The following is a 19,089-nucleotide window of genomic DNA, read 5'->3' as shown; positions in this document are numbered from 1 at the left end:
TGCTAGCGTATAGCTATAGGGTTTAGCTAATATAGCGGATAGCTAGTATATAGCTTTAGGGCTTAGCTAATATAGCGAAAAGCTAGCCCTAGGCCTAAAAAATACTTTTAATAAAACTAAATTTCCTATGCCACTTTTTATTTTCCTAACGTGCTAGGGATATAAGATTCTCCTATATATAATTATCTAGTTCCTATTTAACTATAGTCTTCTAACCCTAATAACTAGTACTTTTTTTCTAAGCGGTAGTAGTTTTCTATACGGATATAGCGTTTAGTAATAGTAAAGGCACTTTAGGCTAAGGGAAAATATTTTTAAGAAAGGACCTATAAGGGTACTTTTAGTCCCTTACTTAGCTATATCGCCTAGGAGCTTTAAGGGGTAGCTAAGGCCTAGCCGAAGGCTAGACTTGGCACCTCCTTATAAGCACCTTAGGCTTGCAGCCCTTCCCTCCTCATCGTTTCGTCTCTATACTTAGGCTATTGCCTACCCTTATTACCATATCGTCCTCTTTTATCAACTCCTATATAACTCATGCCCGGCTTGCCTACTCCCTACCGTATACCTTAGCAATACTGCCTTATAGGACCTAACTATAATACCTACTAGGTATTGCAATAGCTTTAAGTAGTAGATATCTATATTAATATATTATTTAATAAAATATAATATATACTTAGGCTTTTAATACTATATTTTTTAACTTTAATAAAATTAGTATTAGGATAGAGCAATAGCCATATAAGAAAATTATACTATTTAAAAGCCCTAACGTAGTTAACGGGGGTTTGACCGCTCCCCTAGTTATAACTAATTTGAACTTTTATTAGTCGTTTACCACAAAATTAACATTTCGGCTCACTTTGATTTTCCAAATAGTCATAACTAGGGAAGTGGTTAAAAACCCGTTAACCATAAAAGAAATAGTAACTACGTATAGCAATAATAACGCGTTATATAAATAAATGAATTAGATATTACAGACCTTATATTAGTAGTAGTACGACTACTAAGAAGAGATATAAATAGGTTAGTTAAGATGGTATAGGAGGCGCTGGAACTAATCGAGCTATAGGATAAGGGGTAGCTAAGTTACGTGGCTAGTTATATTATAAGTTTAAAATATAGAAATATAGAAATATAGAAATATAGAAATATAGAAATATAGAAATATAGAAATATAGAAATGTAATATACTAACGTACTAATATACTTAGTATATTTCTTAGGCGCAGTATTATATATTTAAAGGACTATAGTCCCTACCTAGATAGTTCTCTTCTTTATAGTAAATCTTAAAATATAATTAGAGTTAATCTATTAGGTAACTACTCTACTAGTTATATTATCGTTGTTAACTATTCCTTAACCTATATACCTAGCCTATTAGTAAGTCTACCGTAGTATCTCCTACAAGGCTTCGTTACATTAGATATCCGCAATATCCGTTTTATGGATTTTACTTATTTAGGATTTTAACAGAACTCACCAAACTGTCTTAGACGCGATATTGCAGTTCGGAAGACGGCGTAGGTTATTCCAACGCTAGCTAAAAAATCACGTCTAAGCTTGCTGAGGTAAAAATACTAGACGATTAACTCCAAGCTGAGTAACGGGTTATGTAAGCAGCTTGTAATTGGATAATCGTCTGGTCACGAGGTAAATGGTTCTGCTAGGAGACGCTCTGAGGATTATGCATGACGAGAGCTGTTGCCTGAGCCGCGAACGAGGGGCATTCACTGCCACGCGCTTAGCGAAACAAACACGTGACAAGCCGATTGTATCAGCCTTACATAGCCCTCCTGTTGTGCCTCATTGCGCCTCAAATCGTCACTCCCACGGTTTCGTAGTTGACTCTGCTAACTCCCCCATGCCACTTTCCCATCTTCATCTACGCAAACGAAGCTGCCACGCGGGATATATAAACTTGAACAACCAAAACTACTCTGCTTTGATTCCAGGCCGCAGAACCACCGAAAGCGACGGTACGCCATGGACAGCTACTCAAGCTTCGCATTTGGCTGCTTTTGTGGTCAGACATATAACAATGCGATCGACCTAGAAGAACATAGAAGAGCTCGTGGGCACTTCATTGCACATGTTTGTGGGCCTTCTTGCAAACATCCACCGGTCTCTCAGAGTCCTATTCGAGTCCAGTTCTGCAGCTACTGTGATAAGAAATGCGAGCGGGATGACATTCTGCAAGACCACCGCATCTTCACGGGACATTGCTTCTGCTCCGAGTGCGACCGGTCCTTTGATAGCCAGGCGGCGCTCCAGACACACCTTAGGAGTCAAATACACGCGTCAGAGTTTCGCTGCTGTGATTGCAACATTGCTTTCAATGACATCCATGCTCTCAATGCGCATATGGCTAGTCGAGCGCATAGGAAGCCAATAGCAAACAATTCCGGGAAGCCAGAACACCTATGTCAAGATTGCAACCGAACCTTCAAATCAACGAATTCCCTTTTACAGCATCGAGAATCAGTCAAGCATAAGCCGCTGAGTAACCTAAGTTGCCCCGTAGGGAAGAAATGCAAAGCCGGCTTTACCTCACCATCTGCTTTGATACAACACCTGGAAAGCGGAGAATGCGACTCAGGAATAACAAGAGAGAAGATATACCAACTGGTCCAAAACCATGATACAGATAATCTCATCCACAAGGCTCCTGAAGGCATAACGCTGAGTTCTCCGAGATTCCCAATCTCAGATAATTCACTCCCAGGGAGTTTGCCAATGACACAAGATCTTTCCGACGATACTAGCTGCTGGTCCTTGCTCACCCCACCTTCCGGGCTTACTCTAGACGAAGACGAAACGGAATGGTTACTGATAAGCGGATCCCGGACACCGGTATCTGATAGTCAGTACCCTCTCAATGCTCCGATCTCCCGTAGGCTGGAATGCCCGCTCTGCCCAGCGCAGGGTAAAAAGTTCGCAACACCCCAGGCTCTTGAGAACCATATGAAGTCGCCAATTCACCGCCCAAAGGTCTATTACTGCCCAGTTAGCATGTTTCCGGTAGGACTCTCTTTCCACCAACGAAAGCAACAAAAATTCTTCTCCACTCTTGGTGGGTTAGCCCAACACCTCGAGAGTGGGGCATGCCAAGGTGGCAAGGACATTTTCATTGAGGTTGTCGAATTCATCGAACGGAGACTTGAGTTGTTTGGGTTTAGGAGTATGCCGCTTTTGTTGTCTCGATGTTAAGGTTTCTGAGGACCAGGGGACGAGTAACAAGAATCGTCAATTACTTTTGACTAAGAACACTCGTTCCATTATATTTCCCATCTGGATCTTTCTTTGTAACAAGGTGGATTAATAAAATCCTGATGTGTATTATGTCAGCGCTCAAGCAAGCACGAAAATAACACATTAGAGCAAAGAGAACCATTAAAATTTGACCTCTATAACCAACCAATAGCCCATCTGAATCTCCGAACCGGTTCAACCGATTCAGCCGGATGATATTTGCTATATTATAAGGCTTGGCATACTATTGAGTTGCAATCAATTGTCGACAACGATATATTTCACAGGTTTTCCTCATCGCCCTCATCGCCCTCATCGCCCTTATCACCCTCATCGACTTTATACGGGCCTTCGCCTTCTATGCAACCTTATCGCTACGCCTGTAACACTAGCAATCAGCGTGGTTTTCAATATCAATACTGCCAATAATATTGATTAATATTGTTACTAATCAATATTGGCGTGTATTGGCAAATATTGGCGTATTTGTAATATTGGCACAGATATTCTTAGCACCCCTTAAAAAATTTTTACACTGCAATATTGTATATATAGTTATTATAATAATGGCTTCTAACGCGGGTTTATTACTTTTTACACCTATATTAGACTCCCTTAATATAGAGGAGTTATTAAACTCCTAATAAAAGAAGACCTTTAAGCTATAAGCATATACCTGGCCACCGTATAAAGATAAGGCTATATACTACTAGAGAATAAGGCTTATATACTATAAGCATTATATAGAGATAGTACATTGCTTAAAGTCTACTATAAATTTTCGATATTACCTAAGGTCTAAGTATAATATCTATTCTAAAAAGTAAGAGGGCCCTGTTTATACGAAAACTAGTACTTAACTTTATAATCTCTATATGCAGCTCCGTGATATAGAGTAGGCAAATAATATTAATGCGCTTGTCCTTTAATCTGCACTTAACTAGGAAGCTATTGTGGTGGTGGACGCGGTCCCTCTCAGATAGGAAGTCACAATGCTGTCTGTCTGTCGGTCGGTCTGTCGGTCGGTCGGTCGTCAGTCGTAATCAATCAGTAGGAAAGCAGTCAGTAAGAAGAAAGGAAAGAATGTATTCCGGTCGGTCGTGATGGAGAGAAGGAGAGAAGCCGAAGGCTTAATATATACAGGAAAATGCCAAGGCACTAAGTAGTGGCCCATTTTACCCTACCACATACCTCCCCTACCAAGAACGTTGTCCCCTAACGTTCTATAATATAGAAGAATAGCCAACTAAAAGAATAGCAAAAGCAGAATAGAAAAGGAAAGTATATCCCTAAAAGAACACAGGTAACCTCATCCTCAGCCCTCCTATAGAACTATCTTACAGTGTCCTTCCTACTAGCGGTAACCAAAATAGCTGTAAACCAGAAATGACAATAGCAGTAGCAGCAGTAGCAGCAGTAGCAGCAGCAGCAGCAGTAGTAGTAGCAGTAACAGCAGTAATAGTAACGGTAGTAGTAATGGTAAAAAGCAGACAGTTGGCGCAGTAAGACAAAGCAAAACGGTCAGTGGTAGAGCGGTCAGTAATAGAACAGTCGGTAGAAGAACTCGGTCTGTGTAGTAAGCAGTAGGACATCTGGCAGCAGAACTTTTAGTAGCAGAAATCTCGGTAGCGGCAGACGGTCGGTAGCAGTCAGTCAGTAGCAGTCAGTAAGAACGGTAGCAGTAGAACAATCGGAACAATAGAACGGAACAGTCGGAATAGCAATGGCAGTAGTGGCAGCGGTAGAACAGCTGGTCGGCAGCAGTAGAACAGATCGGTTGGAATAGCAGTATAGAACGGCATGACAGACCTAGCAGATCCAGCAGTAAATAGACCTAGCAGCGGTACAGATCTAGGACGGTAGAGACAGCAGTCGGTTGAGACAGCAAGGACGAAATAGCTGGACGGAATAGCGGCAGCAGCGGCGGTGGCAGGACAGTCAATCAAGGTAGCAGAGGCTCTGGATTGACTCGATTGTTCCGCTGCCGTTTGATATCAAAACTCTGCATCTGGCTCTGTATCGGTCTGCATCGTACGCAGCTTCTCAGTCAAGGCTCTGCCCGTGGCTTTGCACTAGGCCCTGCATCTAGCTATGCGTCTGGCTGTGCGTCTGGCTGTGCATCTGGCTGTGCGTCAATAGCTCTGTATTGCATATTCTGCGTCCGTGTCTGCGTCCGTGTCTGCGTGTATGCGTGTATAGCTGCCTTGACTGCTGGCCGAAGACTTGTCTAATTGGTCGGCGACGACGTGCTGCAACTGATCGTTCGGTCGTTCGATTAAGGTAGAAAGTCGGCCCGGTCGAAGGCTCTGACTGTCCTGACTTGAATGCGGAGACNNCGTTCAACTGATCAAGATTTNANGAGGCNCTGGCTTGACTCAAGGTGTCTTCTGCTGCATGTACGACTGGGGCTTTGCATCCGTAGACAGTTGATCAAAGCTTCCGTGTAGACGTCCGATCGGTCAAGGTTCCGCATCGTCCGTTCGATCAAGGCTTCGCATCTATAGGCGTCCAGTCAAGCTGCCGTACTGTTGTCCAATCAAGGCTCTGCACCTGTATGCTCCGGATCCGTAGGGTCCATATACGACTCCGTGTGAGACTCCGTGTAAAGCTCCGTATCTATATCTGCAGGAAAGATCGTTCTGGTTAACCAATCCGTGGGCGTCGAGACGGGCAGCAATCGATTGATACGGGGCGGGCAGTCAAGGGAAGAGGCTCTTGCAGAGGCTCCAAAACGTTAATTGACCGTGTTTCCGACGTTCTTCCGGCCATGTACTGGTTTCCTGATTAGGTCTAGTGCCTGTGTGCCTGCGGTGATGCATCTTTGACTGCCGATCGAAGACGTCTGACGGCGACGGTGACTGATTCGATTTGACTGTGACAGCGTACGATCGACTGACGTTCAAATAGGGTATTAGGTCGGCCCGACCAAAGGCTCTAATTTGACGACTTGACTGTAGAGGCAGCGTTCGACTGATCAGGATTTGACTGAGGCTCTGGCTTGACTTAAGGTGTCTTCTGCTGTGCGTACGATCGAGGCTCTGCGTCTGTAGGCTGTGCATCTGCGGACAATCGATCAAGACCCTGGCTGTGCAGTCGTTCAATTGGGGCTCTGCATCCGTAGTCGATTGAGGTTCTCAGTGTCCACCAGACGTCCAGTTCAGAGACCTGTCTCAAGACTTCCTCCTTCGCGAGCGCTAACGGCAGCTTCCTCTGAACTACTACCACAGGCCTAGTGCTTTTCTGGGACGTCCTTGATAGCTGCTTTCTTCTCTTTCTGGGCCGTCTTTGCACTTGGCTTCTTCGGCGCATCTTAGGCCTTTACGGCTGCTCCTTTGCCCTCGCTGCTGGCAGTACGCTCACGTGTCCTTGGTCTTCTTTCAGCTTAAGAGCCTTCCAGGGACTGTCTTCTGCTTCCAGTCTCTTTGTCATCCGGTGGCAGCTTCTCGGCTGTTGTGACTACCTCCGTCGCATATCCCTTGCCCTTGCGTCCATAATACAGTCCTTTCGTCAAGACGATCTCTGAGAAGTGCTGGCTCCTGTACGTCCAATTCCTGTTTCCCTTGTAATCCTCGACAAGGTCCTTCACTGGCTTAGTCAGATACGGCTTTGTCCTGTCTTCAGTCGCATAAGGCTTGGGCTTAATGTGGTCAGCTGTGCCCTGTGTACGATCTCTCGCAGAGCATCTTTGTCAGTGCCTCTTCGTATGCTGCTTTACGGTTCCGCGGTGCTTGTTTCCAATATCGTGCTACTGTCCTTGTATGGGTCCCTTCCTTGCCGCGGTATCCGTCCTCGTCTTGCAGCTGGCGCAGTACTGAATTCGGGTGGCAGTGGCAGAGCTGCGATCAGCTGTCGTTCGAATAAGGAACAAAGTCGGCCCGGTCAAAGGCTCTAATTTGACGACATTCGACTGATTCAATTCAGTGACGGCGACGTGCTGATATCGAGGCTCTGGCTTGATTCTACCCTTCGACTGGCCGTAGCTTCTATGCAGTCACTCGAGACCAAGGCCTCCGTACAGTCGTTCGATCAAGGCTCTGCGTACAGCTCTGCATGCAGCTCTGCGTCGTACAATCGGCTCTGTATCCGTGCAATCAATTGAGGCTCTTGGTATCCGTTCTCGTCGTGCAGCTGCATCATCGAATTCCAGGGGTGGTGTAGAGTTCTGCCGGCTCTATTGCTGAATGGACCAATCAGGATTTTCCATCCCCGGGATGGAAAATCGCTATTGGCTCGGTGACAGGCGGTGAGCTGAACTGACATCTTTGCGGCAGGTCGTCGCGACTGACGCGTCTCGACGCGTTGTAATCAAGAAAATAAACAAGGAGCTTTAGGAAATACTGTAATTAAGCAGACAAATAGAAATCTTTTATACGGCCGTCACCTATGTCCCCTCCCCCACCTCAGAACTTGACTGTCCCCTAGTCGAACATCCTACACCTCCTGCGGAGCCTGCGGCGGAGCCTGCTGCGGAGCCTGCTGCGGATTAATGGCTTCAAGCGTCCGTCTCCAATGACCGTCTCCAAGGGTCGGACGATTCTAATAGTAGTCCTCCCTAGCTTCAGCTGTCTTATTCGTAGGCTGTGACCTAATCTGGATGTAGTCTCCCGGTCGTACATTGTTCTCCTACGACTTCATAGCTGTTCTAATTGCACGGCTGTCTTCAAGGGTTAGGCAATTCTGATAGTAGTCCCCCCAGTTCGTACTTTTCTCGTCACTAATCTTTAGCCCTGCTCCGTTACAGAAGGCCCATTGCTGTGTCTGTTCTTTCCTTAGTCTATCTAGGTCTGCTCCTTAATACGTACGGAGCCAGTTCCTAATATTCTTTAACCGTTCTTCATTGCCGAGCCACGAGAGTTCAGGTCCAGGTCAATCGCGTATCCCAGCTACCAGTCTTCCTCGATCAGACAGATGTACAAATCCCTGCTAGATAAGGTCCTTTAGCCCTTAACATTCGTACTTGGTGAAACGGTGACTTCCTCCGCATCCAAAACAGGTCCATCGGCCTTGTCCTCGCGTGCCTTGCTGACCCCGTACGTCCTACTGCGGTCGTCCAAAGGCAGTAGAATCTTGCGGATATCGGGAGTCCTGCGGATATCGACAATCCTGCGGAGGTCGAGAGTCTTGCGGTACAAAGGGAGCTCGGGTGCTGTTCTGCCAGTCTTCGTATCCTGGTGCTAAGCTGTATCCTTATGCTGGGCTTTGAACTGTAGCCTAATCCGTAGCGGGTAACTGCTGCTGCATTAGGGCTCCTCCGTGTACACCTGGTTCAACTAGGTCCGTTTTCTGGCTGGCTTGACAGGCGTCGGCTGTCTTATTTAGCTGAAAGATCGCAGGTGGTCGAAGGGTAGCATCTTTGCTTATAACTGGCTGCTAATTACAGAACTGCTCAACCAGCTAACGAAGGCTCTGCTCCTCGGGGTCCATTTTCAACAGACAATCTGCGCCCTCATATAAACTAAGCCTGTCCTCTATAGCTCTCTGTAACTAATAAAAGTCAAAGGACTCTCGTCTATCTAAATCAGCTCCCATTTTGGCCATAACATGCCTTTAATATTTAAGCGGAAGTCCTTTTACAAACCAGTACCCTCGCTAAGCGTTCCCTAGATTACCTGCCTCCGTAACCCTTTAGGAGATCAGTATAAACTGCCTACAGTACTCGCGCACGCTAGGTGGGCTGCTCCTACACTATAGTACATAGGCCTCCAAGAATTCTACCGTCTCCATTTCACGAAAGCGGTCACTTCCTCGGTATTCTGCCCTTAGCTTCCTTACGAGCTCCGTCTAATTGCCGGCTATAAATTCAGGCAGACTTCGGATCCACATCCCTATCCAGTAATCGCAGTATTCCGGAAGACCCTAGTACTTCTCCTTACTCGTAACGTGATGTCGGACGCATAGTCTTTCGTACTGCTCGATAAACTGTAACACGTCTTGTCCTATAAAGTATAGAGATCCAACAGTTCCTGGGGCTGGCATAGGCTGGACCATAACATAGACCTTGTCTCAAGCTGTCGACTGCCGGTCATAGGGTGACACATCTAGAGCTTCCTTGGGAGCTTGCAGGTGGTCCTTACGGCTCCTATCCTTCGTCTGCTAAGGGTTATCGGCCCTAGGTATCACGAGTGAACGCTACGGTAGGTCTGCTTGCATAGCCGTAGTCTTGACAGAGGGCGTCCCAGATAACTGTCCTAGTGGTACTTTGGTACGTGCATACTGCGGCTGGTCCTCTTATACATCTGCGTCCCTAACGGAAGGCACCTACTTCTTGACGCCTAAGGAGGGGTCTCCCTAAGAGAGCACGGAATCCTCATCTTCTACCACTGCCGGGTCTCGATACGTCCATCTGCTTTAGCCTGCCGTTACTCCGCGCGGTAGGGTACTGCTAGGCCTCGGGCTTCTACTTATATCTACGTCTTCATGGAACGCCTCTACAGCCGCCACTAATACGATCCGGATAACTCGAAAGAAGATAAAGCTGAGCCAGAATAGGAAGCTTTCAAGGACAGATCCGATCTCATATACTTGCGACCTTTCTTAGTGTTCTCTCTTCTGTTCCTAAAGGGCAGCGCTAACTTCCTTCGCCGCCAGATGCCTTAGATCTTGTTGGCCCTTGGCTACCTGTCGTCTCTGCATCTTCAATAAAGCTCTGGCCATGCTCGTGCGCGCGCGGGTGGTAAGATATCGGGTAACTCCGACTGCCAGTCAACGTCGTCTGATTAGGGGGGTTTCGATAACTGTTGAAAGGTATCTGTTGGAAGATATAACTAAAATTTAGTGTGCATTAGCGCTTACCCTTACGCCTAGCGTAGTCAATCAACGCTTCGTTTAAAAGGGGTTTCGATAAGAAGTGAATTAAACCGTTGATTTTGCCGAAGAGCCCTTACCTACCGCCGCCTCAACACCATATTGATACCCTTAGTAGTGCTATAGATGGGCTTAAACGTCGCATATTCTTTGCTGCTGCAGCTTAGCTGCTGTAGATAAACAACGTTAACATGCTTACTGCCGCTATAGCTGTCTCTAACAAAGCTAAACCAGTGTGGCTGTGGAAGCCCTTAAAGAGACTTAGTCCTATATAAAAGCTTCTTAATATATAGGCGCCGGAAGAGGAAGGAGGCTTAAACGATAAGTATTTTAAGTTCTTTACCCGCTTTACCAAAGTAGAGGTTAAAGAGCTTGCGCGGTAGATTAATCCACCTACTAAGTTCGCTATTAATCCACATTCTAGTTGGCCAAACGCATTAATAAGCTCCCCCAAAGAATTACTCCTTGTCTTTCTCTGGCGCTCTACCCACCCTATATCGTTTAGATATATTATAATGTTCTTTAGAATAAGCTGGCCGTGGCTATTACGAATATAGAACGGCGTACTGGATGATATAATAAAGAGGTAGGGTAAAAGGATTAAAATAGATAGGCAGTTAATGTCGCCTAAGCAAATTAATTTGTATACTAAGGCAATCGGAAGTTAACTTAGTAAGGCTTCTATCTTCGGCTTTATTAATAGAATAGAGGTTCGAGTCTATTATCCTAGTAAGGAAGATTAAACTCTATTTTGGAGTAGCTATAAGAAACAATACTTACTAGAACACCTCGCGATTATCCTGCCTAATAGTTTATTTGGCGCGGTCTTTACTAGTCTTCCTTCTGCTAGCGGTAATACTATACTAGCTATTAAAGTTGGCCTTAGTATAAAGTTATAAGATTTACTAGGATATCTGCTAGAAGGCTAGGAGCGCTTTATATATAGGGATGCTGCCTTTAGGTCTTAATAGGGAGTATTAGGACCGTATAAGAAGCCTAAAGGAGGAATAATTACACTAAGTTAGCAAGCTCTTAATTAGTGGCTTTTAACTAAGCGGATTATTATTAAACACGGCTTTAGTAGAGTTAAGTCGCTTTTTAAACTGCTTACCTATTTTTAAGTCCTAGAGGTCGGTTTATGCCCTATTAGCTACTATATACTAGCCTTTTATTTCTCTATAACTGTCGAACATATTTATAAGGGCAGAATTAAATATCTAGAGCGTTTGGTCTATCGCCGCCGTTATTAGGTATGTATTTATTTAGTAAGAATAAGGAGTAATAAAGGGCAGAAAGAGTAGAGGTTAAATTAAGCTTATTTCTATTCTCTATTATAGGCTAGAGATAAAGAGGCAAATAAGGCCTATTTTACTAGTATATATACTAAGATTTTCCTCTTATTCTCTATCTGCTGTAGAGAATAACTACGTTATATATCGTGACGTTTAAACCTCGCCCTTATTAACTTCCTTACCACCTTCCTTACTACCTTACTGCTTACTACCTTCCCTTCTCGCGCCCCTAGTAAGCAGAGAACTAAGTATACGCACAAGCTCGCTCTGCCGCTCCTCTTACCTTCTTTCTATGGCTTCTAAGCGCTGCTAATTTATATTATCTAGCTAGTAAAGCTTTTTGTTAAGTTTATCGCGGGTAATAGATTCTATAGGTAGTTAAGCAGCTACCGCACGAGGCTCCCTAAAGGCGGCCGTAAGAGTTTTAGCTAAGCGCTTACTGGCAGTAGCTAGATCTTATATACTATAAGCCAATATTTAACTAGTTCACTAGTACTTCTAGCTTTAAGCGGAAGAAGTAGAGCCTTCCTTAGTACCACCCTTACCCCCTTCGGTATCTATATACTGACTAGCAGTATCTTTATCCTTATCGCCGTTAAAAACCTCATCTATATAACGCTTCTCCCCTAAGTGCCAATGAAGATTAGCCCTTATTTGTTCCTTTGCAGCTAGCTACTTAAGCGTTTAGGTACGCCTTTTAAAAGGTTTAGATATAATATTATTACGTTTAATAAGGATATTAAGATGGGAGTAGTAATCGCTTTGCCGGATCTCTTTACTAGAAGTGTTGTCTTCTACCACTTCCGTTCTTCGCTCCCTTATCTCTTTATAAAAGAAACTCTTTACTATATTCTAATTATAATTAGGACCTCTAGCTAATTGTCGCTTACGTATTAAAATCTTCCAAAACTCGTCCTTTTTATAACAATTTAAGTCTGTATAGCAGATATTGGCTGTTAGCTTAACTAGTGCCTTCTTTTTAACTAATTTTATATAAGTCTTCTTCCTCCGCCTATGGCTATCCTTATTACCACTTAACTCTGGTTTATTAGGACCCTATCTAGTACAGTGCGGCTGTTTAGATAGCTGTTTAGATAGCTATTTAGAAGCTTCTAGATAACGCTCTGCTTACTTAACCTTATCGCGAGCTCATTGGGCGGTATTAAGAGGTTGGTTTGCTCGGTCGGGCGGGGTATAAACGGCACCAGCTTTACGTCACATTTGCTCTACTAAATTAACTGTTCGGCCTACCTTACGGATACTGTTAGAAGGTATAGCGGTAATAATAAACTGTAGAAAATATAAGGGTAATTAATGTGGTAAATAAAGTGTTATATACGCTCAAAGTTCCGTTAAATATTTTTAACGGAACTTCTATAGTTTGCTAAGAATTAACTCTGTTAGAAGACCTTACTAACTATATAGTGCTAGTGCGTGTAGATCGCTAGCAGATCGTTCGGTTTAAGTTGAATTACCTTCCAACAGATACCTTTTAACGGTTTATCGAAACCCCCCTATTGGCTCGTTGGTTCGCTTAACGTCCTTATACGTAACTTTCCGAGACACTCTTTTGCCACTCTTGTTGCCACTCTTTGGCCTATGCGTCAAGTCTAATGTCCGTCTTTTCCACTGTCTTTCTGTTTAGGGACTACCTGGTTCCCCTTACTGTCCGACACTACCTAGTTCTCTGCTTTCGTCTCGTCTATCTAGCTGGTCGTTCTTCTGCAGCTATCCGTTCCTCTACAGCTGGTTGTTCTTCTATAGTCGTAGTATATTCCTGCGTGTCTCCTATATATATAGTTGTGTGTGAAATGCCAGACTTCTAATCCAAAGAGCTTGCCGTCGTCCCCACGTGGAATGCCATAAAATATGTGGGAAGGTACGACCACTCTCAGATAGGAAAGTCACAGTGCTGTCTGTCTGTCGGTCGGTCTGTCTGTCGGTCGGTCGTCAGTCGTAATCAATCAGTAGGAAAGCAGTCAGTAAGAAGAAAGGAAAGAATGTATTCCGGTCGGTCGTGATGGAGAGAAGGAGAGAAGCCGAAGGCTCAATATATATAGGAAAATGCCAAGGCACTAAGTAGTGGCCCATTTTACCCTACCACACTATTACTATAGTACTTGTTTTATTAATAACCGTATAAAGGCTATTATTTTAAATTATTAAATGGCCAGAGTTCTACGCGTTCTATTAGGTCCTTAATCTAGAGGTTAAGGGTTATATTATAACGACTTATTCTATAGTTAATAAAATAGTCTAGGATATATTTATAATGCAGAAGGACGTCATATAAAAGAAGCTTTAATTAGTAATATCTAAGGTTTAACTTTTACTAGATATCTAGACGTCCCTAAATAGACATCTTCTACTTAGCGTCTGTATATACTTTATTAATTAAAATAAAAGACTATAAAGAGGCCTTTTTATACTTCGTACGATACTATTATATAGTAGAGAGGACTAGTTCTAAACGCTGCTTTTAATACTTTAGGACTACGGTATCGTGTAAAGACTTAGTACTATTGTCGCCGATAATATATCTATAAATAATGTCTTATATCGTACGATCTAAAAATATCTTTAGGAAGATTATAATATAGAGTGGAAATCTCTATACTAACGAATTTAATGCAATGGCTATATTATCTACTTTACTGTTAAGGCCTTCCTCTTCTAAGGCTTAGTTTAAGAAGATAAGCTTTTATTATATAATATTAAAGATAAGAAAGGAATTAAAGTTAACCTAGACTCTAGGAGAAACCAATTTTAAACCCTTAGTATACTTAGCAAACTTTATAATATTATTATATACACCTAGAGCCTACTAGGTTATATAAGAGACTTTATTACTCTTGCTTAAAGATAAATTCTATTAGATAATTATATAAGGTAAAATAGCTAGCACTAAATGCTTTAGGTGGCCTTAGAACTTAAGTTAATAATTAACCTTTATACAAAGAAGCATACTAAGACCTTAGGCGAAGATTTCCTTACTTTATAGGATTGGACTACGCTTTATATAACGTATAATTGCCTTTAGATATTTAAGAGGGTTATATTAGAAACTTAGGGCTATAACGTAATAATTTTAAACGTTCTCTTTTTAATAGATATTCTTGTAAGGCATTTTAAGTAGAGTCTTATAAGGAATCTTTTTCTCTTACTTTTAAAAGCTCTTCTAATATTATATAATAGGAACGTTATAAAAAGAATAGCTTCTTTTATTCTAGGATTTAAATTAGATAGAACGTGTTTAATAAATACTACCTTAAGTTAGATAAATCCCCATTATATACTATAGTAATTATCTTTTATTTTAAACGTTATATATAGTATATCTAAGCAAATTAGGAAAAGAAGTGGTAGAAAGCTACACTTAAAAAGGTTAAATAACTCTAGGAGAATTACCAATCGCAAGCTTTTAGGCCTAAGAGTCTTACTACTCTTTAGCTATCTAGGTTGCTATATAGGCAAGCTAGGCCTAAATAAGAACTTAATTTATATAAATGGATTGTTAAGGATTTTAATAAGTTTATTTAACCTTAGAGCTAAGATAAGTACGATAACTATATTAGTGATCCTCTAAGTTATATTAGAAAGCTTTCTGCCCTTTAATAGTAGTGCTAAAAGCAATAGCGCGTACGATAGCCACAACTATCGCTACTAGCAATTACTATTTTATTAATTCTAGTAATAAGCAATGAACCTAAATAAACCTTTTTAGGAGTACGTTATATAATCTTATAGGAGAGAATGTAAATAGGTGTTAAGATTCTTAAATACGTAGAGTGTATAAAATAGTAGTACTGAACTAAACTCTTAGTTAAGAAAACTTAACTTATTCCTTATATAAAGCTCTAAATTTAAGGATCTATCTACATATTAATCTATTTTAGTTTTGTTATATAAGACGACTACTAAGCTTATACGGCACGTTAAGCTATAGATTATATATAAGTGCTAGCGATACCCCTAACTAGCTAGGTATATATAGGTTATTAATATATTAAATAAAAGCTTATATATACCTAAGCCAGAATAATAGTATTCTAGGGGTTACCCCCTAGCTAGTCTTCCTCCTTATCCTTAATTAATAACGGCGCCGCTACCGTGCTATTACTACTAGTACTGCTAGCCCCTACCTATAGTAAGTATAGAGGTTTGCCATTACTACCTCTATCCTTATCTCGTATGGAGTAGTAAGCTACGTAGTTACGCTACTTATAATTCCTATATGCTCCGCTAAAGTGCCTAAGTACCTAATAATATAATAGGAAAGGGCGATAGCCTAGGTAAGCGCTGAGGCATATAGCGTATGGGTTACCTATTACCCTACCCTAAGATTATATAAGGATGGCGTTAATGTACAAAGGCTAGTGCGTTGCTATTTAATAAGGGGAGATTGCGCCTTATATAAACTCCATATCCTACCCTAAAAGGGCTAGTAACGCCTAAGTTTATAAACTATAGTAGTAGGGAGCTAGCTGCTGCTGTCCTACTATAAGGACGGGATTAATATTGGCACCGGCGGCATTAGTGGTAGTAATAGCGGCGTTATAGAGAACGAGAGCTCTAAGTTAAAGTTAGCTTTATACGAACTTCTAAAGCTAGGGTATAAGCTGCTCTAAAGCTATAGTAAACCTATAAAGCTATAAAGGGCGCTAGCTTCGTACGAGCTGTCCGGAGAATGTACTCACATTGTTGCTGCTGCTGCTACTATTGTTGTTGTTGTTGTTATTACTGTTACTGCTACTGCTGCTACTGCTGCTACTGCTGCTACTGCTGCTACTGCTGCTGAGGTGAGGTGAGGTAGAGTGACGTTTAGAATTAATATTAAAATACTATACGAGGAAGGCGCGCAATCATGTAACAACTAATCACGTAATTTAATTCGAAAACTTGCTAATATATGCCAATTCTTAATATAATCTTTTATTTTTAAAATAAATACATCACTATTAGAGCTATTTTATTAAAAGTGTTGCAAATATTGGCATTTGCCGATATTTTATTGGCTGAATATTCACTTATTGAAAACCACGCTGCTAGCAATAGATTCTTAGTTCTGGTTTGCGCAGAAGCCTACCCCGGCAGAGGCTCCTGATCTAAGTTTTACTAAACTTCGCGATAGGTAAGAGGCTCTGCCGGAGCTTTATTTGGCTTTACCTTTTAGCGCTTTATTTATTAACTACTAGAGCCCTCTACGTAGGATCTAATATAGTAAATTGTAATTCTAATTTAAAGCTTTATATACTAAATACAGTTCAGATATATAACGACGCGATAGCTCGGCGATAACGTAATAGCTTAGCGCTAAGTAATGGGGGGGAAGGGAGGGAGGGGAAAAGGGGGAGGAGATTTAGGGTGGCTCGGCCACTGTAAGAAGGTTATAATATTGGTATAGTATTAAACTTTAAAAATTATATCCTAGGAGCTTAATCGACGACCTCTATATAAAATGTTAACAACGTTTAATTATAGAGCTTTAAACCGGTAGATCTTTTAGAAATGCCTATTATAAGCAGCTCTAAGTATAAAAATTAAAATACTTAGTAGTGGTATAAGTATAGGACGGAGTATATATTTAGGTTCCTAAATGTCGTCACGTGACGTAATCTGTGGGCAACGAAAATCAGCCGTTAACGTTACTCGACTAATACCTACTAAAGGCTCCTCTGTCCTTTCTATTTTCTTTCTTATCTATCTCCTTATCTAGTACTGTCTATATTACCGCGTTAACTAATAAATCCCTTAGTAGAGACTAAGGAGTATTAGAGCACCTCTAGCTCTTATAAAGAAGAAGAAAAGAAAAGAGAAAGGTATAAAAGAGGGAGTATTTATAGATAGGAGGAGGCCTGCAAGTATAGGAGATTAGGTAGCTATAATATAGCTATTAATATTACTTAACTAATACCTACTAGAGGCTCCTCCGTCCTTTTTATCTTTTCTCTCGCCTGTTTCCTCGTCTAATGCTATCTATATCGCTACGTTAACTAATAGATCCCTTAGTAGGAACTAGGGAGAAGTATTAAAGCACTTTTAGCTTTTATAAGGAAGAAGAAAAAAGAGAGGAAGGTATAGAGGAGGAGGCCCTATAAGTACGTAATTTGGTAAGTACTAATAGCACGAGATTCTTATATAAGATGGCTTAATTATTTACTAAAATATAGGGTGTCTCTATTACTATAGTAGCTATTATAGTGGTAGAGACGCCTTAAATATTTAATAATTTAGACTTTGGATTACTAAGATCCAAAATTTTATTATAGGGAGCGCGATTAATAACCCCTACTAACAGCTTTAACTACGTTTAATTTTTAATTTATAAATTAGTAGATTTATAGGTAATAGGTATTATAAATAGCTCTAAGTACGGTATATATAAAATCTTAACTATAGTATAAAGAAGTTATGGCTACTAATATATGGTCCTAAGTAGCATTACGTAATAGAATTAGTTAGTATAGTTGCGCAGAAGGGGAATTAGAAATTAATTAGGGAGAAAAAACCAAAGAAATCGACCACCCCTTACCGATCTTATTAATATTAGAGGTATAGCTAAGCCTACTTATAGAGGGCTTTATTAGATGCATATAAAACACCTTATATAGCCGCTGGGGTAACTAAGTAAGGCTATAAGGCTAAAAAGAAGGTTCTTAGTTAGGAATTACTATAATTATCTATATATTCTTAGAGGTTACGTAATCCATTATATAGGCAACATTTCTGCTCTTTAAAAAAATTCTAAGAATTCTAAAAATTAATTAACGCTATAGATAGCAGTAATATTAATCTAGTTATTTTATTATATAGGAAACTGCATTAGGAAATAGAGGCTTCCTTTATAAGCAAGGCGCCCTCGCTTATTAACCTCGGCCAAGCTAAGACTGCCCCTTAACCTTAACTATAAAAGGCCATTTCTCTTACTGCTTTTCCTCTTATCCTCTATCTTCTCTTTCTCCTAACGCTACGCCTCCTTCTCTATTTACTGCTAGTCTCTAATATAGTTATATTAAGGCATTTCTACTATCCCCTTAGCGCTAATATATATGCAAGTCCAGCCTACTTATTACTTTATTTCTCTATATCTTAAACTAATAATTAATATAGTTAACTACAGCCTTTCCAATAGGCGAGTTTCCATTCTATAGTAATATATAAATAGTCTTAGCCTCCTTTTTAATTCCCGCCTCTAGAGCTAATAGCTTTAATTTTTATTAAGCTCTTTTAGCGCCGCTACTGTCTATATGTTATGGGACACCCCTATAATACCTTATATACGTCTACCTATTTCTACTAACTTAGCAACTAAAGACCGATTATAAGATGGCAATTTAATAGCAATCTACGGCAATCTAACGACAACCTACTGTATTTTGCTATATTCTACTATATTCTACTAAGTTCTACTAAGTTTTACTAAATCCTATTAAGTTCTGCTAGGACTACTACCTAAATCCTATTCTGCTCTATATATATATTAACTAAGTAACTAAGTCTATAATATATACCCTTTCTTCCTATTTTCCTACCTTCTTTCTTTACGTAACGTCTTAACCTCCTTATACAGTTTATATATATAGCTTAATAATATCTACATTACTATATATTATCGCCGCTTATACTTACTCCGTAACACTACGTTGCGTTAACTACTACTCTGTTCCTATGCCTAAACACGATTTATAAAAGGCTAATACTAGCAACCGTTTACCGTATCGACCTTCTGGTTACC

General features: G+C 41.0%; 3 protein-coding genes across 3 annotated transcripts; 1 reads left to right on the top strand and 2 right to left on the bottom strand.

The window, feature by feature from the left end:
• The first annotated feature begins 1,823 nt into the window (after nt 1–1,823).
• K441DRAFT_667406 (uncharacterized protein) lies at nt 1,824–3,463 on the top strand. The gene has a single exon (XM_067649831.1). It carries the CDS (start codon nt 1,993–1,995, stop codon nt 3,214–3,216), a length of 1,224 nt encoding a protein of 407 aa, XP_067499061.1. The 5' UTR covers nt 1,824–1,992; the 3' UTR covers nt 3,217–3,463.
• An 867-nt stretch (nt 3,464–4,330) lies between these two features.
• On the bottom strand, nt 4,331–5,092 carry K441DRAFT_667404 (uncharacterized protein). The gene has a single exon (XM_067649830.1). The coding sequence runs from the start codon at nt 4,848–4,850 to the stop codon at nt 4,596–4,598; it is 255 nt and encodes an 84-aa protein (XP_067499060.1). The 5' UTR covers nt 4,851–5,092; the 3' UTR covers nt 4,331–4,595.
• A 2,125-nt stretch (nt 5,093–7,217) lies between these two features.
• Nucleotides 7,218–7,584, bottom strand: K441DRAFT_275237 (uncharacterized protein). Its single transcript, XM_067640901.1, has one exon. It carries the CDS (start codon nt 7,516–7,518, stop codon nt 7,285–7,287), a length of 234 nt encoding a protein of 77 aa, XP_067499059.1. The 5' UTR covers nt 7,519–7,584; the 3' UTR covers nt 7,218–7,284.
• Between the last annotated feature and the right edge of the window lie 11,505 nt (nt 7,585–19,089).

This window comes from Cenococcum geophilum, assembly GCF_001692895.1.
Source record: "Cenococcum geophilum 1.58 unplaced genomic scaffold K441scaffold_55, whole genome shotgun sequence".
In the NCBI taxonomy this organism is placed as follows: domain Eukaryota; kingdom Fungi; phylum Ascomycota; class Dothideomycetes; order Gloniales; family Gloniaceae; genus Cenococcum; species Cenococcum geophilum.
The sequence above is the reverse complement of the archived record's forward strand: the minus strand, read 5'-3'. Positions and strand labels throughout refer to the sequence as shown.

Excerpts from the sequence above, each read along its gene's own strand:
- K441DRAFT_667406 (XM_067649831.1), top strand. The coding sequence starts at position 1,993 with ATGGACAGCTACTCAAGCTTCGCATTTGGCTGCTTTTGTGGTCAGACA.
- K441DRAFT_667404 (XM_067649830.1), bottom strand. The coding sequence starts at position 4,850 with ATGTCCTACTGCTTACTACACAGACCGAGTTCTTCTACCGACTGTTCT.
- K441DRAFT_275237 (XM_067640901.1), bottom strand. The coding sequence starts at position 7,518 with ATGTCAGTTCAGCTCACCGCCTGTCACCGAGCCAATAGCGATTTTCCA.